The sequence below is a fragment of the Anabrus simplex genome, chromosome 2, assembly GCF_040414725.1.
Source record: "Anabrus simplex isolate iqAnaSimp1 chromosome 2, ASM4041472v1, whole genome shotgun sequence".
Lineage (NCBI taxonomy): Eukaryota > Metazoa > Arthropoda > Insecta > Orthoptera > Tettigoniidae > Anabrus > Anabrus simplex.
The window spans coordinates 269,679,444-269,702,265 of record NC_090266.1 but is presented as its reverse complement, the minus strand read 5'-3'; the positions used below and the strand labels follow the sequence as shown (position 1 = coordinate 269,702,265).

The 22,822-nt window shown below is 43.1% G+C and overlaps 2 protein-coding genes across 4 annotated transcripts in view; one reads left to right on the top strand and one right to left on the bottom strand.

Annotated features, from left to right (window-relative positions):
- The window catches only part of LOC136864046 (very long chain fatty acid elongase 7), a 51,695-nt gene extending 49,950 nt beyond the window's left edge, over positions 1 to 1,745 (bottom strand). For both annotated transcript variants that reach the window (XM_067140574.1, XM_067140575.1), the window contains exon 1: positions 1,696 to 1,745. In XM_067140574.1, coding sequence (XP_066996675.1) covers positions 1,696 to 1,731 — 36 coding nt within the window. In that variant the 5' untranslated portion in view covers positions 1,732 to 1,745. The remainder of the gene's footprint in view (positions 1 to 1,695) is intronic.
- Positions 1 to 22,822, top strand: part of LOC136864045 (oxysterol-binding protein-related protein 9) — an 830,446-nt gene that overhangs the window by 251,107 nt on the left and 556,517 nt on the right. For both annotated transcript variants that reach the window (XM_067140573.2, XM_067140572.2), the window contains exon 3: positions 10,518 to 10,619. In XM_067140573.2, coding sequence (XP_066996674.1) covers positions 10,518 to 10,619 — 102 coding nt within the window. The remainder of the gene's footprint in view (positions 1 to 10,517; positions 10,620 to 22,822) is intronic.

Here is a 22,822-nt window from a genome sequence, read left to right as displayed (position 1 = left end):
GCGAACCTTTTTTTACGTCTAACTAACCCCATGGCACTACAGCCCTGAGGGGCCTTGGCCTACCAAGCGACCGCTGCTCAGCCCGAAGGCCTGCAGCTTACGAGGTGTTGTGTGGTCAGCACGACGAATCCTCTCGGCCTTTTTTATGTCTACGAAACGTAAATACTGTATAATTCTCTCGTATCATTTTTCAATTACCTGGCGCATACTGAAAATCTGATTTTGACGGCACCTCTGTGGTGTGAAACCACACTGGTAGAAGTCTTGCACCTGGCGAGCCGAACAGGTCCTCGGACACTCCCGGCACTAAAAGCCAAACTCCATTTCATTTAATAACAGTGTCTGACCGAGTTGGCCATGCGGTTAGGGCTGCGCAACTGTGAGCTTGCATTCGGGAGATGGTTGGTTTGAGCCCCACTGTCGGCAGCCTTGAAGATGGGTTTCCGTGGTTTCCCATCTTCACACCAGATGAATGCTGGGGCTGTATCTCAATTAAGGTCACGGCCGCTTCCTTCCCACTTCTAGCCCTTTCTTATCCCATCGTCGCCATAAGACCTAACTATGTCGGTGCGACGTAAAACAAACTGTAAAAAAATACATGTCTCAGGGTCATGAGTGGAACAGTTTTTAGACTGGTATTTCATGTAGTGTTTTCTATAAATGTAATATAAAGCTGAAATTAATTTCTGTGTATATTTATTATGAGCAGCTGTTGCCGTGCTCTATACTCGGTAGAAGAAAGCATGTTACGAGAACGGAATATTTGAAGTATTGCTCTGTAATAACGTGATATGTGAACGAAGATCCAGTGTACACTTATGCGTTCCAATGTCTTCTGTCGTCTAGTTATTCAAGTGTTACACGTCGGAAATTATTTCACCTTTATCTGAATGTCGGTAAAATTTGATACACTTCATCGAGAAATGCGAAATTTGATCATTACGGGGATAGTTTTCTGTATTTCATCTTGGAAATAAGCTTGCAGAATTATTTTTAAGGCCTGATAATGATCTTGAAGGTGGATATTGTTGTTTTAGTGGGGCTGTTGTAGAGGTTATCGGTACCTTATTGGGCAAGGAACATGCTCAGTCATAATGTGCTAAATCGGGCTGAGTGGCTCATGCGGTAAAGCGCTGGACTTCTGAGTTCAAATAGGTGTGTTCGATCACGGAAACAAGGAATGGTGGATAGTTTAGCTGCAGATTTATGGTGTATGATTTTGAGTTGCTGTTATCGTTCGAAAGTCTGGTTTAGGTTAAATTTACTTCATAACTACGGTGAACGTTCTATGACAGTACTAGACGATCAATGTTGAATGATTCGATTCCAAACCACGGCGATTCCGTGTGTGTGTCTTCAGCGGGTTACCTATTTCACTACCGGAAAATGCTGTCTTTGTACCACACCTCAGTTTCGAAAACAATAATAGCATTCATCTACCCAAATACCATACTAGTATAGCACTTTCATTCGCACCTATGTAAATGGGCTTTAAGATAAGCAGTCGTAAATATCAACAGAAACAACTACCCACTCATCTAAATGAGGTCATGTTTTTTACTGAAATATTGTGTTCATGATATCGAAATATTTTCTGTCCGCGTTTTACTGTAAAATGTCGTCCTTGCCTATTTGGCAAGGATCATGCATAAATACACCTCAGTTAATTGCAGCGTTGTATTTGGTGTTACGTACCTGATATTCTGCTTCGGATGCAGACGTAGCACTCATTGTAGGCCTACATGTTGATTTTGCCACTGTGACTGGAGCTTGGCTGAATGTATCCCATTTGTTTCGCACTGTGCGTGGGTAGGAATTATAGAGCACAGCCAACGAGTATTGTTTCTTTAAATGATGCATTCTCTCATCTGGGCAAACCTACATGGACTGCACATTCCTCTGTAACCACGCGTTCTTCTTTCATCGTCTGTAAGTTACTTAATATTTTAACGAATACGATTGTGTATGGAACCTTGGGCTTGACGTAGGGATAAATTCTCTTCACTGTTTGTTACTTTGATATCAATTTGGTGCAAAGATTATTCGATAGATTTAGTTTTTTCTGCTTGAACTTGGGTTTTCAATGAGCCTTGTGAATTCGTGGAAGGCATGTGAAAAATACACAATGTTCCTTAAATAGACAAAGTTCATCTAAAACCATTTTACCATAAAAACGTGTACTTTCGTTAATCATAATGGCATAAGGGCCGTTGGTAGCGTGTACGTAACTCATTCGTTATATTAAATCCTAAATAATAATAATAATAATAATAATAATAATAATGATAATAATATTAATAATAATAATAATAATAATAATAATAATAATAATACGTGTCAGTAGCATAAGTCAGGGATTCTGGAACCGTCCCCGCCTCCGGCCCTTGGCAGAGGCCTCCTTCTCCTTCTCCACATGCCCCCCCCCCCGCAGAGGCCTCCACCTCCACACGCTCTCGGGAGAGGCCACCGCCGCATTGAGTGCGCTGGCTAATAGCGCGAGCCTAACCTCACATCCGCCATCTTGGAGGGGCTTAACCTAACTTTTTATGCATAAGAGAGCTAGCCTAACCTCATGGAGGGACCTAACATCAGTTTTACGGCCGGATGTCCTTCCTGACGCCTAAGAGAGCGAGCTTAACCTCACATCCGCTACCTTGGAAGGGCTTAACCTAACTTTTTACGCGTAAGAGAGCTAGCCTAACCTCATGGAGGGGCCTAACCTCAGTTTTACAGCTGGATGACCTTCCTGACACCTAAGAGCGCGAGCCTAACCTCACATCCACTATCTAAGAGGGCTTAACCTAACATTTGACGCACAAGACTGCAAGCCTAACCTCATGGAGGAGCCTAACCTCAGTTTTACGGCCGGATGCCCTTCCCAACGCCAATTGCACAAGATAGCGGCTATACACGGCTCCTCATGGGACACCTTAAGGGTGCTTGTGCAAGATGGTGGCTATACATGGCTCCTCATGAAACGCCATAAGGGTGCTTGCGCTAGATGGCGGTCGCAAGATTGCTGCTTACGTAGGCTCTTATGAGACGCCCTAGGGACGCTTGCGCAAGATGGCAGCTATCTAATTCTACAACATGGCGGCTGTACATAGCTTCTTATGAGACGGCTTAAGGGCGCTAGTACAAGATGGCTGCTATACATAGGCTCTTATGAGACGCCCTAGCGATGCTTGCGGAAGATGGCGGCTATACATAGCTTCTTAGGAGACAGTCAAAGGCGCTTTCGCAAGATGGCGACTATACATAGGATCTTATGCGACTCCCTAGGGACGCTTGCGCAGTATGGCTGCTATACATGGGCTCTTATGAAGAAAGCTAGCTGAGAGGCTACTGCGCAAAGATGGCAGCTGCTGTTATGCATGCGGTGGAGGGCAATTTGAAATTAAACGTGCTCTTAAATGCCACGTGCTTTTGACAGCGGCCATCTTTAATCAACAAAGCATCGTGCTACTGTCTTTAGTTACTACCTTTGAAATGTGGTAGCAGGCAATTTGGAAAAATCGACGTGCTTTTTTGACAGCTGTCAGTGGCCTCCTTTAATCGAAAGAGCATCATGCTGCCATCTTTAGCTACTACCTTGGAAATGTGCTGGCGGGCAATTTGAAAAAAATTCTACGTGGTTTTGACAGCTGTCATCGCCATCTTTAAACAACAGAGCATCGTGCTGCTATCTTTACAGCACTAAACCGCATACCTCTGATATGTGGTGCCGGGTAATTTGAAAAATTTTACGTGCTTTCTGACAGCTGTCATCTTTAAACAATGGTGGCTATACATAGGCTGATAAGGCATCCTCATCCTCCTCATCCTCCTCATCCTTCTCCTCCTCCACCTCCTCCTGTCAAGGCATAGATTTATATCTCTATCGAACAAGTTTAAACCTGCATCGGGAAGACAAGAGTGTGCACGTGTTGCAGCGATAACATCATTATGCATGTTTAGACTTACAGATCACAAAAGAAGTGATTGAAACATAACAAGACTAGAATAGAACACGATACACGATGACGTTACTTACAACATGTGTTCAGAACATGTCAGGGGATACCTTTGTTTTAAGAAGATGTATTCGAACAGAGAAAAAAATAATAAGATTAGAATTCTCAACAGCTTGTACAAGACAGCGGCTGTTATAACGTCCTCCTACTCTTCCCGCTCGGTTAAGGCATATCTCTATCGAACACACAACGCGATCGTATGCATAAGGCAGTGAACATATTGCGTAGCCAACTTGCTCGGTAAACGATAATATGAATATAGCAAAAGTACAACTTCAAAGGATTTGCCTAGTGCGAAAATAAAAAACTACAGAGAAAACATACTGCGTAGCCAACTCGCTAGGTAAACGATAACATGAATATATCAAACGCACAACTTCAAATGATTTGCTTTCTATCATTTGTCTTTAGCGAAAATCAAAACGTACAGAACAAAAATCATACTGCTTAGCCAACTCGCTCGGTAAGTGATAATCTGATTTAGTTACAATAGAAAAAACATAGATTCAAACCCTGTTCTCTTATCGCAAACACGGAAAGTCAAATTAAACAGAACGCCTAATGCTATAAGAAATACTTTGGTTACATTTAAGCCCTCTAGCAGTCGAACAAGTTATCGCATAAACATGTAACGTGAAATATCAGTTCGGAAACATATTGTTTCAATCTGTTGACATGGGTTACAAGCATGTAGCTCATGCGGAAAATAAAATTAAACAGATCGTTAGTGCTATAAGAAATACACTGCTTACATTTAAGTCACTAGCAGTTGAACAAGTTATCGCATAAACATGTAACATGGAATATCGGTTCGGAAACATATTGTTTCAATATGTTGGCATGGGTTACAAGCATGTAGCTTGTGCAGGAGAGGGCTACTATGCAAAATGCTGAAACGAAAAATAACTGTGCTACACACATAATAGAGAATAGGACCTAAGGGTTCTATCTTATCAGAAGGGCAAAAGCATAAAAGGACACTTCCTCCTCCTCCTCCTCCTCCTCCTCCTCCTATCCGCGTCCTCCATCTCTCCCTGACCGCGTCCTCCTCCTCCTCCTCGGGATAAAGGGCTAAAGTGCTCCTCCTCCTCCAGCACCTCACTACGCCCTCCTCCTAGAAAGAGTTATCTGAAGTTGGTACATTTTTAACAGCAGCAACACCCTCATCGATTGTTATCAGCAAGAACGCTTCTACTTTGTTAAGTGTAGCAAATTAATCTCCATTGGTAAATGGTTTTGTGTTCAGAACCGAAGAAATTCATGCCACACATAACAGGGAATAGAACCCAGGGCTCACGTCTTATCAGAATTATCTGATAAAGAATAAAATCCCCGACCTATTAGTGGTGCAATGAGTTGCGTTTTTCTAACAGAAATCAGTATCTGCTTGATAGTTTTTAGTGTTTGGAACACTGACGTTTTTAAGATGGCAGCAGTGAGGTTAGCGATGTTCTGTTGTTCAAAATTCCGCGTTACGACGTGCATAAGGTGGCAGCCTTGAGGTTTAGCGCCGTGAAGATGGCAGCAGTGAGGTTAGCGATGGTCTATTGTCCTTAAAAGTGAGGTTAGGGTCCGTCAAGATCACAGCTGTCAAAACGCACGTGGCTTTGTTTACAAACAAGAGCACGGGGTCGAGACGTCAAGGTCACGTGCTATGCTACGTCAGCTCGCGAAATTTAAAACCCACGCCCACGTGGTTAGAACTCGTTAAAAGCACGTAGATTTTAAATTTCGCGCCTACATCCTACGTGCACATAGGTCATGCTAAGATAGCAGCACGAACACATGCTATCGTTGTACATTCTAGCGGATTAAGTTTAGTACGATAGTCGATACATGCATCATCGATAGGTGATGCGTACACGCTTTTAAACATCGTTATTCTTTGTGCTTTAAGATCGTGCACATAGGTCATGCTAAGGTAGCAGCACACAATTGCGATCGTTGTACACTCCGGAGAGCGTGTGGAGGTGGAGGTCTCTGCGGAGGGGCATGTGGAGGAGGAGGCCACGTGGGAGTTCTGTTTAATTTTATTTTCCGTATGAGCTACATGCTTGTAACCCATGTCAACAAATTGAAACAATATGTTACCGAACTGATCCTTCATGTTACATGTTTATGCGGTAACTTGTTCGACTGCTAGCGGGGGCTTAAATGTAACCAATGTATTTCTTATAGCACTAGGCGTTCTGTTTAATTTGACTATCCGTGTTTACGATAAGAGAACAGGGTTTGAATCTGTGTTTTTTTCTATTGCAGCTAAATCAGATTATCATTTACCGAGCGAGTTGGCTAAGTAGTATGATTTTTGTTCTGTACTTTTTGGTTTTCGCTAAAGACAAATGATAGAAAGCAAATCATTTGAAGTTGTGCGTTTGATATATTCATGTTATCGTTTACCTAGCGAGTTGGCTACGCAGTATGTTTTTTCTGTAGTTTTTTATTTTCGCACTAGGCAAATCCTTTGAAGTTGTACTTTTGCTATATTCATATTATCGTTTACCGAGCAAGTTGGCTACGCAGTATGTGCACTGCCTTATGCATAAGATCGCGTTGAATGTTCGATAGAGATATGCCTTAACCGAGCGGGAAGAGCAGGAGGACGTTATGACAGCCGCTATCTTGCACAAGCTGTTCAGAATTGTAGTCTTATTATTTTTTTCTCTGTTCGAATCCATCTTCTTAGAACAAAGGTATCCCCTGACATGTTCTGAACACATGTTGTAAGTAACGTCATCGTGTATCGTGTTCTATTCTAGTCTTGTTACGTTTTAATCTCTTATTTAGTGTTCTGAACACATCAATCAATGTTCTGATGACATGTTGAAGTTAACGACATCGGGTACAGTGTTTGATTCTAGTCTTGTTATGTTTCAATCACTTCTTTTGTAATTTCATCTTCTTAGAAGAAAGGTATGCCCTGACATGTTCTGAACTCATGTTGTAAGTAACGACGTCGAGTACAGTGTTCGATTCTAGTCTTGTTATGTTTTAATCACTTATTTAGTGATCTGAACACATCAAACAATGTTCTGAACGCATGTTGAAGTTAACGACATCGAGTACAGTGTTTGATTCTAGTCTTGTTATGTTTCAATCACTTCTTTTGTTATCTGCAAGTCGAAACATGCATAATGATGTTATCGCTGCAACACGTGCACACTCTTGTCTTCGCGATGCAGGTTTAAACTTGTTCGATAGAGATATAAAGCTATGCCTTGACAGGAGGAGGTGGAGGAGGAGGCCTTATCAGCCTATGTATAGCCACCATTGTTTAAAGATGACAGCTGTCAGAAAACACGTAGAATTTTACAAATTACCCGCCACCACATTTCAAAGGTATGAGGTTTCGTGCTGTAAATATAACGGCACGATGCTCTGTTGATTAAAGATGGGAGCTGTCAAGAAAGCATGTGGATTTTTTCGAATTACCCTCCACCACATGTATAAGGATAAGGTTTAGTGCCGTAAAGATAGCAGCACGATGCGCTGTTGTTTAAAGATGGCGATGACAGCTGTCAAAACCACGTAGAATTTTTTTTTCAAATTGCCCGCCAGCACACTTCAAAGGTAGTAGCTAAAGATGGCAGCATGATGCTCTGTTGATTAAAGAAGGCCGCTGTCAAAAAGCACGTGGCTTTGAAGAGCACGTGGAATTTCAAATTGCTCTCCACCGCATACATAACAGCAGCTGCCATCTTGCGCAGTAGCCTCTAAGCTAGCTTTCTTCATAAGAGCCCATGTATAGCCGCCATACTGCGCAAGCGTCCCTAGGGAGTAGAAGCTATGTATAGCCGCCATCTTCCGCAAGCATCCCTAGGGCGTCTCATAAGAGCCTATGTATAGCAGCCATCTTGTGAAAGCGCCCTTAAGCCGTCTCATAATATATAGCAGCCGTCTTGTAGAATTAGATAGCTGCCATCTTGCGCAAGCGTCCCTAGGGAGTCTCATAAGAGCCTACGTATAGCAGCCATCTTGCGACCGCCATCTTGCGCAAGCACCCTTAAGGTGTTTCATAAGGAGCCATGTATAGCCGCCGTCTTGCGCAAACACCCTTAAGGTGTCCCATAAGGAGCCGTGTATAGCCGCCATCTTGTGCAATTGGCGTCGGGAAGGCCATCTGGCCGTAAAACTGAGGTTAGGCTACTCCATGAGGTTAGGCTTGCTGTCTTGTGCGTCAAGTGTTAGGTTAAGCCCCTCCAAGATAGCGGATGTAAGGTTAGGCTCGCTCTCTTAGGTGTCAGGAAGGGCATCCGGCCGTAAAAAGTGAGGTTATGCTAGGTCTCTTACGCGTAAAATGTTAGGTTAAGCCCATCCAAGATGGCGGATGTAAGGTTAGGCTCACTCTCTTAGGCGTCAGGAAGGGCATCCGGCTGTAAAACTGAGGTTAGGCCCGTCTATAAGGTTAGACTTGCTGTTTTGCGCGTAAAAAGTTAGGTTAAGTCCTCTTAGATAGCGGATGTGAGGTTAGGCTCGCGCTCTTTGCCAGCGCACTCAATGCGGCGGAGGCCTCTCCCGAGAGCGTGTGGAGGTGGAGGCGGTGGAGGCCTCTGCGGAGGGCCGGAGGCGGTGGCGGTTCCTGAATTCCTGACTTATACTACTCGTGTCCGGTTCTCTGGATGAATGGTCGACGTATTGGCATTGGCCTTCGGTTCCTAGGATCCCGGGTATTGATTCCAGATCGGGCCGGAGATTTTAACAGCGTCAGTTAATTCCTGTAGCTCCGAGGCTGGGCGTATTTCGTCTTCATTTACATGCAACACGTCACAGTACAAACCACCACGGATACACACAATAGGGAACACATCCTTCCACATAAGATTGACGTCAGGAAGGTCACCGGGTCTAAAACTGTTAAATCCGTAGAATGTGCCGATCCCAGGTAATCGGGTAAAGGCCAGAAATAATCAAAATAATATGTGTACGTTGAACGTCCATTAGATTACTGTTGGTTTTGAGATATGGGGAAGTTCTGGAATTTTCCCTAAATAGGGGTTCGGGGTACTTAAACATACCTGTAAATCTACTGTCGCGGAACTCTTAAGTTGAAATCTTTTAAATGCAAACTGACAGCACCTGAACTCTGTCCTGCTTCCTGTAGCTTGAGCTAGTGATGTTATTACATAATTTAAGTGGGTTAGGGTATGTTGACTGTTAGCCTTATGTACTATTATTTGTGAGGTTTTGTCTGATAACCTCTACCGGTATGATTTTTCTAGCGGTATGGTTGTTATCCTGTTCCAATCCCTCAAACCAGTCTTAATTATGTTCCAGATCCAGGAATTGAACTCATGCCAGCTGGGCGTAAAGTTTCTGTTTTGCTCCCTAGGCTACGATTACACTCTTCAGGATAAGAGGTGAGAACCTTGTTAGTTGTGCTACGCCGTTGATCACCTGCGGTCATCATCATCGATGTGCGAGAGGCGATACAGGCGCTTCCATTGTACCTGAAGCGACAGATAGCTGACCTGAGTTTCCTTCACGGGATCTTAAAATGATATTTACGCTTGAAATATATATTTTCATTTCCATTTCCCATCTTCTTCCATCATTTTCATAAAAGCGTCCAGACAAACCTTAACATGTTGAGTTCTGCCGGTGATTTCTGAGTGAAGTGGAGTCAGGACTGTTGGATCCTCGGGTTTTTCACTTCTTCAGATGAGGCTTGGTTCAGCCTGTCAGGTTATGTGATCTCACAGAACAGGCATCATTAAGCATCAGAATGTCCCCATCATTACGTTGAAAAGCCGTTGCATAATATCAAGATTGGTGTGTGGTGCCCAAAGTCTGGTGTCCGCATCGTAACACTGTTCTGTATGGATATTTTTAGCGATACGGAGCAGCAGTTCACACCGCCTTGGCAACCTTGATGCATGAGTGCATGAGATGTTCGGTAAGCAGAGGGCAGTCAGCAGTCAGTGGAATCGACTGGCCACCTCGATCGCCAGATCTCTCTCCCTGCGACTTTTACCCTGTGGCAAATTGAAAAATCTGGTGTACTCCAACCGTCCTCGCGCACTGGAAGAGCTCTACCAGAACATTGGGCACGCTATTGCTGTTATTCCTCAGACAGAGCTGCTACGCGTGTCTCACAGTTTGTTAAATCGAGCACAGCGCTGCATCCACGTCAGCAGTGACAATTTCTAGCATCTTCTGTGATATTGTTCATTAACAGTTGTTAATCCCGCGTCAGTCCTATTTGAAATATATTCCGGGCCAGTTTTATTTTGTCCATCCTGTATAAGCATTCGCTCTTTGGTACGATATTCTGCGCATGTGCGTACACGCTTTAAAAGCTTACAACTATACCGTTTCAGTGGCAACGTGTAGGTAAACTTCTATGTTAACAAGTCAAGAAATCCCTGTGATAAAATGCTCATTCCTTTCGGTCATGCTTTTACTCGGGCTTGGAAATTTTGAGATGCTCATTTTTTGTGTTAGGAAGTGTACAATAAGAGTGATATTTGTTTCGTAGTTGTAAAGGTCCTGTTTCTCTGATTTTAGGCACGCTTTGACCCAAATTTGCCGCTTCCTACGATGTCCGACTTCGAGAAGAAACTTCAAGAGACTGATGCATATCTACAAATAATCATTGATCAAGTTAAGGTGAGTATATGAATGATATCTCTTCTAACTCTCTTTACATTCCACTCTATATACAACATTTCATTCGCCGGATTGGAGACGCTCCGCGATCAGACTATTAAAACCGTGGGTAGAGTGCAATTTAATTTATTTTACAACAAACCTTCGTTAACAGAAAGTAACATTGCAATACCATGTAGTGTTATGTCAGCTTAAACCCAAGCACAACATGTCAGCGTATACGAAATAGATTCTGTTCTGATTTACTTTCCTTTGCTATCGGCCATCACATAAAATTTTAACCTTCTTTAAATGGTTTGGTGCTGCAGTAGGCATTCAGTGCGGTAAATAGCAGTCTTGTGCATTTAGGTGTTACTTTACAAATGCCCACGTGTCCTCCTTTTGTGCAGTTACAGCCATTTGAGGTTGATCGAATTGAGGGTCTTTTAGGGTGGACTTGCCATATATATATATATATATATATATATATATATATATATATATATATATATATATATATATATATATATATATATATATATTTTTTAAATTTTACAGTTTACTTTACATCGCACCGACACAGATAGGTCGTATGGCGACGATGGGCTAGGAAAAGCAGGAGTGGGAAGGAAGCGGCCGTCGTCATAATGAATGTGCATACCCAGCATTTGCTGGTGTGAACATGGGAAAGCACGGAAAACCATCTTCAGGGTTGCCGACAGGGGAGTTCGAGCCCATAATACCCGAATGCAAGCTCACTGCTGCGCGACCCTAACCGCACGGCTAACTCGCTCGGTTGCAGGATAATTGGTGCACATGTTGTTCATTACGCGTCGGTAGTACTTTAGTATTGATTGCAGTGGTCAAATGAACACTTGAACACCTGTTTCAGGTCCGGCTCCCTTGCTAAATGGATAGCGTGCTGGCCTTTGGTTGAAGGGGTCCTGGGTTGGATTCTCGGCCGGGTCGGGGTTTCACCTTCATTGGTTAATTCCGATGGCTCGGTGCTCTCTCTCTCTCTCTCTCTCTCTCTCTCTGTGTGTGTGTGTATGTGTGTGTGTCGTCTTCAGCAGTAGAATTCATCATAGATAGGGCCACACCCTCACCGGCGTGCAGGTCGCCTATAAGGCGTCAACGCGAAAGACGTTTGCCAGTCCTCTCCGGAGGCCACATGCAATTACTGTTATTACCTGTTCCAGTATGACTCTGATTCAGACACTCATTAAATTTGATGATTTGTAAGAATATCTCTGAAAGCCATCACTGCTATCACAATACTCATCAGAGGAAATTCACGGCCAGGAGTGTCAACATGGCTACGAACATGCGTCCCTCAAGCTGGATTTCCGCTCATTTCTAAAGCCATATCCCCCCACTAATTGGAGTCGACATTCCATATCCTGATGAATTCATCTTAATAATGGAGTACTTACGTTGGATTGGACTTACTTTCATGAAATACTGACTGATAATATACTTACCCTAAATTCTTGAAATTGTCTCGTCATTCGTATTTTCTACCTGGCGTTCGGTATTTTTAGTTTCTTCTCAAGGAGTCTGTCGTCTGAAGCAACTCCGCGTTTTCATTCCTCTCATTCTCATCTATTGATCGTATTGCCCTCTTTAATATGCTAGTATGCACTCTGCTTGGTATGTTGATCAAATAAATGCCCCGATGAACCTTCCTCTTTCCATGTGTGTTGATGTGTATAGTTGCTCCTTTATACAATCGGAAGGTATGTTTCACAGCTTCCTATTACTCTGTCAGTTTTGTTTCCCCATTGTATTTTACGAATTCCCGCTTGTATTTTATCTACTCCTGCTGCGTTATGGCTCAACAGTTTAGTTATAAATAATGTGTCCTCTTCCCCTAGCGTGATTCTGCTGTTATTACCGTCATCGTTCTCATCTCTGTGAATTCTGTGATCCCTAAATATTTCCTTTTACAGAGAACAGATTTTTGGGATATTTTGCCCATCTTTCCGAGACTGCCTTAGATCTGCAGTAAAGGACACACCCTGCTGAAACTCTATGCCATCCCTTTCAGTTAGTAACAAAACGAGAAAGCATGCTGTGGAAGCTTATGGCATATTCACGAAAAACGCACAGCTCTATGTCTAAATGCTGCCCTTTGTTCCAGGGGGTCTTGGGTTAGATTCCCCAGGGAAATGCTGGGGCTGTACCTTAATTAACGCCACGGCCGCTTCCTTCCCATTCCTAAGCCCTTCCTCTCCCATCGTCGCCATAAGACCTATCTGTGTCGGTGCGACGTAAAGCAAATAGAAAAAAAAGAGGTTAGATTCCCGGCCGGGTCGGATATTTTAACCGTCATTCGTTAATCCCAATGGCTCTGGAACTGTGTGTGTGCTTTCTTCATCATTGGAGTTCATCATAGGTAGACCCCATACTCACAGAAGCGTAGGTCGCCTATACGGCGTCAACTCGAAAGACCTGCACCAGGCTTTTTCGGAACCCACACGCTATTATTATTATTATTATTATTATTATTATTATTATTATTATTATTATTATTATTATTATACACTTCAAGAAAATTTTTGCACCAACTGTATTTTTGGTGTTCGTGAAGGATGTTCGCCCTAAGAGTTGTTGTATGGCAGACAGGCATCCGAAGGCGTGTAACGCTACCTGTTAGAAGACGTGGAGGTAATATACTGTTCTAGGAACGCACGGTGCATGCCGTATTTAGTAAGAGCGATGTCGTATAATCATCACGAGCGCCGAGAACTCCAAGCTCGATGTATTTACATCTGCTAGAACGAGCGAGCATGAGAGTTAAACGGCTGTGAGTGACGTAGATGCGGGAGCAAGGTAGACTTACCCGCCCAACTCGTCAACTTGCCTCGTGACATGGATACACCTGGAACATGAGTCAGGCATTCGAGAACTTTCGATGTAGAGATTTAGAAAACTTCTTTAATAATGGTCGTATCGTCTTGGAAGATACACTATTCTGTTGCCAATTACAAGAACGTCTTCATTATCAAATCTCAAGAAAAGCCATCGGGGGATTTTCGAGCAAATCCACAGCAATAGACAAGCATTCTTCGACAAGGGCTCTATATAGCCAGACCTGCTGTTATTTTGGGGTAATATTGCATCTAGATGAAAACAAGCACATAAACATAACATGTTTACAAATGTACTATTCCTTTGCATACTCAATCGTAACCATGATACGAAGGTCATCCGGAAAGTGGTACCCGTTTGCGCAATAAAGACACAGGAGTAAATATCAACAAATATACACATTTTTATTGGAAAGAGCATACTTTACACCGCTTCTCCACGTAATCTCCAAGCAAATTTAGGCATTTGTCATAACGTAGGACGAGTTTTTGTATTCCAGCGTCATAGTCCTCCGCCGCCAGCGTATTGAGATACGTAGTCACGGCTCATTTAAGTTCTTCATCGTTGTCAAATCTTTTTCCCGCCAGAAAGTCTTTAAGCTTCGTAAAGATATGAAAATCCGAAGGGGCCAAGTCCGGACTATACGGGGGATGGTCGAAGGTTTCCCACTTAAATTGCTGCAAAAGTTGTTGTGTTATCGCAGCTGCATGAGGCCTGGCATTGTCATGAAGGATAATGACGCCTGTAGACAATAGACCTCGCCGTCGATTTTGTATTGCCCGCCGCAATTTCTTTAATGTTTCACAATACGCATTCGCATTAATTGTGTCTCCACGGACCATAAAATCAATGAGCAGTACACCTCGGCGATCCCAGAAAACGGTTGTCATGAGTTTCCTGGTGGACAGAACTCTCTTGAATTTTTTTGGTTTGGTTGGTGAATGAGCATGATGCCACTCCATTGACTGTCGTTTACTCTCAGGTGATGCATAACAAACCCATATTTCGTCCCCAGTAATGATGCGAGTCAGAAAAGAGTCTTCTTCATCGGAACAACGTCCCAGAAACGTCAGTGCTGCAGCCATACGCTTGGTTTTGTGCTCCTCTGTAAGCATGCGAGGGACCCACTTTGCACAGATTTTTGAATAGTGCAGATAGTCTTTGACAACTTCATGAACAATTGTTCGAGACACGTTAGAAAAATGTTCAGAGTTCATCAATTGTGACGCGCCGATCGTTCCTCACGCATTCGTCTACTGCGCTCCGTAGTTGGTCTGTATGACAGATGGTCTCCCTGAACGCTCCTCGTCGTGTGTATTCCCCCTCCCCAGGTTGAAGTTGCGACACCAGCGCCGAACAGACGACTCGTCCATCACATTGTCTCCATACACCTCCGTTAATTGGCGATGAATATCACAAGATCGAACGTTTCGTGCATTAAGAAATGTAATCACGGCCCTCACTTCACAACTGGCGGGGTTCTCAATTTGTTTAAACGTTTTAAACGATCACATACACAACACAGGCTCGCACAGAGCAGGCAGACAAGCCACTGACGCGGTCTGACCTTGCCCAGCGGCTACCCGAGTCGTCAGCGCTTCATGCGGCGCTAGCGGGTACTACTTTCCGGATGGCCCTCGTATTATACCGGATCTATAGGGAATTATATATGTAAATTATTAGGTGTATTGAAATTAATGAGTGATAGGGTACATGCTGGGACTGTACCTTAATTAAGGCAACGGCCGTTTAAATGTTCCAATACAATGGAATTGTGGTATTGTCAGCACAAACCTTGACAGACGTTACTTTATGGCTCACGTTGATAGCATATCTACTGTAACTGATATGTAAAAATCAGTCATAACGTTCATGAGTTCATCCGTCTCTCACTCAGGTCTTGTTCACATGAATGGAGTGCGGATTCATTTCAGGAGCTAGGAACATCCTTGAATATCATCCTGCTAGATTTGTGCATTTATGTAACATATGTTATTATTTTGCAATTGCCGTTATGTGTAATTATAATTATTTGATCTTGGAATAGGCATTTTTGATTAGAAATAAATGACTTTTCTAATATTTGCCAGGGCTGAGAATACGAAACTCTCATAGAAGGCAACTTAAACTCACCGAGGTCTGTAAAAGTATCACTCAATTCTGGTTTTCCCGCCTTATCATAAAGTAAGTCTAAAAGCAGGTGGTTGGTATTGTACCGGTTACGACCTGTACATAAGTATTTTTTGAGCATAAGGTACGTTTATTTACCACGCGTAATGTTCCGAGCGCGCCTGGTTTATTTACCAGCAGCGAGGACCAGCTAGCGAGTGTATGACGACTGTGAGCTGTGACGTAGCCACAGGGGCTAGCTAGACCGCCCGCTCGTCTCAACACGTGTTACCAGCCTTGACTGGTATTTTCTGGATTCTACGTCACTTATTCTAGAGAGTTCGATGGAGAAAATTTTGAAATTTCTGTAATAATGATGCTAGCGAATCGAGCGATATGTCATCTTGTTTGGGATCACCTAAACGTCCCAATGCTCGAGTTTCAAGCAAATCCATCGAGGGGTTCGGGAGATATTCAATCAAACCGTATTATGACGTAGACGTCCCGAATCGAATAAAAGGAGGACCTACTGTAGCCTATTCACACAGTCTCAGCTGAGTAGTCAGCGCTGACACTCTTGCTGCTACTATCATCGTGGAACTCTGTCATTATACAAGTGTGGGAAGACGATTCTTCCAAGTACTATAAAGTGGACTCATAAGACTTCGAGTGTTGTAGAAAATTTTCTAAGTCTTCGTAATTGACCTAAGAATATTTACAAGTGTTAATTAAATGGACTTGTATTATTTACGTGCCTTCGAGACTAAAACTTTTCTAAGTGTTTGGACTTGTATTATTTACGTGTCTTCGAAGCTGGAATTTTTGTAAGTGTTCGTGAAATGGACTTGTATTATTTACATGGGTTCGAGACCAGAATTCTTCTAAGTGTTCATTGAATGGACTTGTATTATTTACGTGCCTTCGAGACTAAAACTTTTCTAAGTGTTTGGACTTGTATTATTTACGTGTCTTCGAAGCTGGAATTTTTCTAAGTGTTCGTGAAATGGACTTGTATTATTTTCATGTGTTCGAGACCAGAACTTTTCTACGTGATCATTGAATGGACTTGTATTATTTACGATTATTCGAGATTGGAAATTTTCTAAGTGTTCGTGAAATGGACTTGTATTATTTACGTGGAATATTTGCGACTGTTGAGGAACTCATCCTTCTAATAGACAGTGATTGATTAACATTGCTAGTGATGAACTTTAACTTTCCAACGGCTTTAAACGAAGTTAGGATTTCACTTACATTTACTCAAAGACTTGTACACTTGCCAGTGTTGGTTTAAAAGACTTATAAATTTCGTCAGTGAATTTATTTATGTGGAAGGACTTGTGTTTTCGTTAGTGGTCACTCAAAGACTTTATGAATTTCACCAATGATAAACTTTAAATATATTCAAACTTCCAAGTGAATGGACTTGTGTTTTTCATTCCAGTTTAGGCAAAGACTTGCACCTTCGCCAGTAATGAACTTTGAGTTTAACTATAATTTCACAAGAAGGGACTTATATTTTTCGTTGCCAAAAGATATTCAGGGACGAGGATTTTCCTAGTGATGAACTCTAAATTATTAATACCACTCATATCGTTTTAGGAATGTTGGAAGTGTTGATGTACAGTTATCAAGAACTCTGCTTATAAGTTGATCATCCAAGGTTTTCATGGACTCAGTGCTGCTAGTGACCTTGGGAACATCAATCCTCTCAGTCTCATTGGGCTGAGGTTGTACATGACTATCTACAACATCGCCTGGATCACCGGGTTTCAACCCGGGCCTCAGAGTTCGAGACATCTCTACTTGCCGTCAATCCAGACAGTCCAGCTGCCTCTGTCTGGAGTATCTGGAGTCCCTGGAATCCCTGGAGTCTTCTGGAACGTGCTTCAACCAGCTTGGCTTGGTGAGCTGGAGAACCCGAGCCATACTATTGGAATACGAGGAAGAGAATCCATTTCTACTTAGAGGTGATGTGCAAATTCATGACTTATTTGAATAAACTCTTGTGCAATCAGAGTCAAAGTTTTTCTGTAGATAGGACCCTACCTCCTGTACCGAGCCCTAGCTACAATTAATCCAGTTTTTCGCCCTGAGAACTATAGTCATGCTACTTTAAAATTTAATCTGAGAGTCGGGCTCTTTTTCTGGTACAGTATGTTCTGGGGACTTGTAGTAGGCTGCAAATGCATGTAGGTTTTCAGTTGAAATTACCTTACAGAACTCTGATTATCGAACGTCAGGATCGCTGTCATGTGTTCTAAAATTTAAATTTGCAGTCTCTTAGCGTGGAAACGGCAGAATGGCGCATATTTATGAATATGATTGGAAAGGCGTTATTGTCAAGTAACTACGAATGTTATTATCAGGTACCTGATTAACGTGAACATTAAGAAAAATCACGAAACTTAGATGATTTTTCATGTTCCATTCTCCCATGGCACGGTCTGCCAGTTCGCCTTCCTGATCAGTACAAGCCTGGAGACGAAGAGCAGCATTGTCATAGGCTCTTCGTCACATCTGCATTGGTATCCTCTGAAATTCTTGTGTGATATTCACACGTAGCTCATCGACATTGTGGATGCAATGTTGAAGCACCTTGTCTTTAAGATGACCCCATAAGAAAACGTCGTGAGACCGATCCAGCGTTGCGGGAATGTTTCGTCCAATTCTGTCGCACTAGTACGGCGTAACGCAGCGGTGCCTCACTAACTGCCGCCATAGGTCATCAGTATCCGGTCGTGCAGACAGTAAAGGATTCACAAGTAATGTAACGACAGGAAGCAGCTGCAGGTCATTTTCTAATTTCTCCAGGTTATTATTATTTCGTGTATCTATTTCTAGCCGAGTGCAGCCCTTGTAAGGCAGACCCTCCTATGAGGGTGGGCGGCATCTGACATGTGTAAGTAACTGCGTACCGGGCGAGTTGGCCGTGCGCGTAGAGGCGCGCGGCTGTAAGCTTGCATCCGGGAGATAGTAGGTTCGAATCCCACTATCGGCAGCCCTGAAGATGGTTTTCCGTGGTTTCCCATTTTCACACCAGGCAAATGCTGGGGCTGTACCTTAATTAAGGCCACGGCCGCTTCCTTCCAACTCCTAGGCCTTTCCTATCCCATCGTCGCCATAAGACCTATCTGTGTCGTTGAGACGTAAAGCGCCTAGCAAAAAAAAAGGAACTGCGTGTTATTGTGGTGGAGGGCAGTGTTATGTGTGGTGTGTGAGTTGGAGGGATGTTGGGGACAGCACAAATACCCAGCCCCCGGGCCATTGGAATTAACCAATGAAGGTTAAAATCCCCGACCAGGCCGGGAATCGAACCCGGGACCTCTGAACCGAAGGCCAGTACGCTGACCATTCAGCCAACGAGTCGGACATTTTTCTCCGGTGACGGTATCATTGAGAAAGAATGGGCTGATCAAACCATCATAACAGACGCGCCTTATTTCATGACATTAGAAACTTTGTCATGATATTAATAGCCACATTACAGTTTTCACACCGTCAGCACACGCAGGTGTATAGGTTAATACCCACGAAAACATGAAATTTGGCCTCATCTTTTCAAATTACGTGTTTTTTCATACCTAGATTTTCCATCAGCATTCCCAGATACTCTTCTGTGAACTGTATCTGCCTATCCGAGTTAACCAAATGAAGTGGTGTGGTATTAACTCATGTCGTCCATTATTCTTTTGTTCTGGTACTTAATTTTTTCCACCCTGTATATCGGACTGGATTTGTGTGCTGATACTTCAGCAGCAGGTGCTGTTTATGTTCTGAAACAGGGGGTGCTGAATCAGCATTTTCCTACGCTTTTGGCGGAAAATTTGAATTTTTGCTGAGGCAGCATTTTTGGTGCAGGCAACGTCAATGAACTCGGATAATTGGCTCCTAGATGAGGTTAGGACGTTATAATAACGCCTTGACCTTACCTACGGGCGTAAACCTTACCTCATAGACTCCACTTGGAGAAGCCCTATCGGTGAAGTTAGGACGTCATTATTGCAGATAGGCGACGAAGATAGCAGTTTTGTAGATTGAAGCCACTCATGAACTTACAATGCTTCAAGAACACTGCTCGCAAAGGTATGTTCTAAGAATTGTCAGAATGCTAGGGGCTGCTCAGGTACGATTTGGTATCTGTGGAAACGTTCCCAGTGGAAACGTTTTCAAGCATCGTGGCACGGGTCTCTGAAGGAAAACAACCCCAGGCCAGAATCCTCTTTTGCGTCTCAAGCTCTCCGAAACTGTTAGGTTACAACACGAGCTCTACACGTGAATCTAGGCTACAGCAGGCTTATCTAGTACGAGTTAGTGACCAAACAGTCCGACGCAGCCTTCGTGAGACCAATATAAGGACCCAACAACCAGCTCAAGTACCTGCACTTGGCAAACGACATCATGGTAGGAGACTGCATTTTGCTAGGGATAATCTGCTGTTCTCGGATGTATCTCGTTTCGTGTGATATCGTTCAGATTGTGATCTGTGAGTCGGCGGAGGACGTTGGGAGCGATTTCGTTTGAAAACTGTACATTGTACCTTTGGTTTTGGGGGTGGATTTGTTATGTTGTGGGTGGGCATAAGTCTTGACACGAAAACCGATCTCCTGATCATTTGCAGAGGATCCTGAACTGCTCGACGGTACAACGGCTAGATCTTAGTGCCACATGTGACTTCTCACGGAGAAAACACAGTATTCATGCTAGACCGCATTATGACAAGACCGTTCGTAGTTTCCTGCAAGAGCACTATGTACAACGAATGGAGTGGCTGTCTAAAAGTCTCGACTTGAATCTGGTTGAATAAGTCTGGGACTAACTAGAGCAACGCATCCAAGGGAAAAATCCATCACCCCATACACTACAGTCCATTGAAGACGCCCTTTTGGCTGAGTGGGGATGTCTGCTTCAACTGAAGGTGCAGCGCTTTGTCGGAAGCGTGAGAAGGCGTTGGGACGCTGCTGTTATCCATGCGAGGGGTGGCAGTACTCCGTATTAAGACGCTGCATTACCACATAAATATTTTGGCTTGTGACAAAGGACCACTTTGGTTATGACACGTTGTGAGATGTCGTGTATTCAGTGTCCGTAGAAAGTTTTTTGTTAAAATTCATAATTCCGTTTTCGTTTCAGTTTGTGAGCGTATCGTGGAGGTATAAACACACAAAATATTGACCATTTTTATTAGTGTATTTTTATCGGAACTCACCTAGGAAAAATACTTTTTGGTTGGACTCAAATCACAAGGAATTTCATTGTGTAACGCTATACAAATACGCTTACCTATGGAAGAAGGAGTTTCAATACTACTACTACTACTACTACTACTACTACTACTAATAATAATAATAATAATAATAATAATAATAATAATAATATAATAATGGTGTTAATGCCGCGTTGTCGCCAAGGAGACCTAGTGCAGGTTGTTCGAGTTGACGAGTGATAGGCGACCTGCACGTCTGTGAGAATGGGACCCTACCTACGATGAATTGTAATGCTAAACACACACACAGGCAGAGGCCCTGAATAATCGGAATTAACGAATTATGGTTAAAATCCCTGACCAGACCGGGAATCGAATCCGGGTACTGCATAGACCAAAGGCTAGCACGCTAACCATTTAGTTATGAAGCCGGACATAATAATATATTTATTTATCAATGTATTTATTTATTTTTATCGTATGGTAGACATGAAAATCTCTATATGTAAAATAACATGGACTGACTGACTGACTGACTGACTGACTGACTGACTGACTGACTGACTGACTGACTGACTGACTGACTGACTGACTGACTGACTGACTGACTGACTGACTGACTGACTGACTGACCGACCGACCGACCGACCGACCGACCGACCGACCGACCGACCGACCGACTGACTGATCAAATTACGTCCTCCAGTAATTGCTAGTTTTTACAATTCTACTTCAAGATTAAAAATGTATTGAGGTGCCTGTGGTGTCCCTAGGAAGAAGTCTCTTAATTCACCACTGTAAGCTGTTTGTGGGCATTTTTGAACTAAGTGCCTAACAGTTTGTCTTGCAGCTCGACACTCCCAACATGGTGAAGGTATTTTCCTCCATTTGTACAGGAGATCCCCACAAGCACCATGATTGGTCCGAATTCTGTTTAATTTCGACCAGATCTTTCTAGGTCGAATGAACCCTGGCACCTTCTCAGTTAAGCAGGGCATTTTTCGAGTTCTCTAGAGGGGCAAACAATTTCGAATCTTTCGAGTTGACGGCATATAGGTGACCTACACGTCTGTGAGGATGGGGCCCTACCTAAGACGGATTTTAATGCTCATCGAGCTCGATAGCTGCAGTCGCTTATGTGCGGCCAGTATCCAGTATTCGGGAAATATTGGGTTCGAACCCCACTGTCGCCAGTCCTGAAAATGGTTTTCCGTGGTTTCCCAGTTTAACACCAGGCAAATGCTGGGGCTGTACCTTAATTAAGGCCACGGCCGCTTCCTTCCCACTCCTAGCCCTTTCCTCTCCCATCGTCGCCATAAGACGTATCTGTGTCGGTGCGACGTATAGCAACTAGCAAAGAAAATGCTCCGTCCTAATATTTTATTGCTAGAAACATTATCGGAATTATCGCTGTGACTAAAATCACCTAGTATTTCGTCATCAGGAGGAAAAAATTAAAAATTACTCATAGGTTTGCAAATCATAAAATTACTTGTAGTAATAATTATTGTGACTACGGCAAAATAGTGATAACTTACGTTTGTTCAATGTATTTTTTTCTTACTGTGGGTTTCACTACGCCGTGACACAGTTCTTTTGGTGACGATGGGATATTGCAGGTCTAGGGTGGGTAAGCGACCTGGAGGGTAAACGGATTAAATGGATAAATGTATCTGTGGTAGCTATCAAGTATGCAACCTTACCATATCCCAGGCAATTGGCGGAAAAATAAAATAAAACAAAAAATAGTCCGGGATTTGAACCTCCGAGACCGCGCCTCTGCCAAGTAAGCTATCGCGAGGCTGGACATGCAACGCGCAGTTTCCAGCGTATACGTACAATACCTGTTCCTGTCTCCGTGTGCACGTCCTGTTGTAAGGTACATATTCTTCATATCTGTGATCGCTTTACGGGTTCATTCGTGGAACTTGCAATGAATTAATCGTGGCGTTCAAGATTCCTGCGGTGTTTAGCCCCTAACCACATATCTCGTTATACCATCACGGTTTAGGGAGAGGGATCGATGCATTTCAGAATT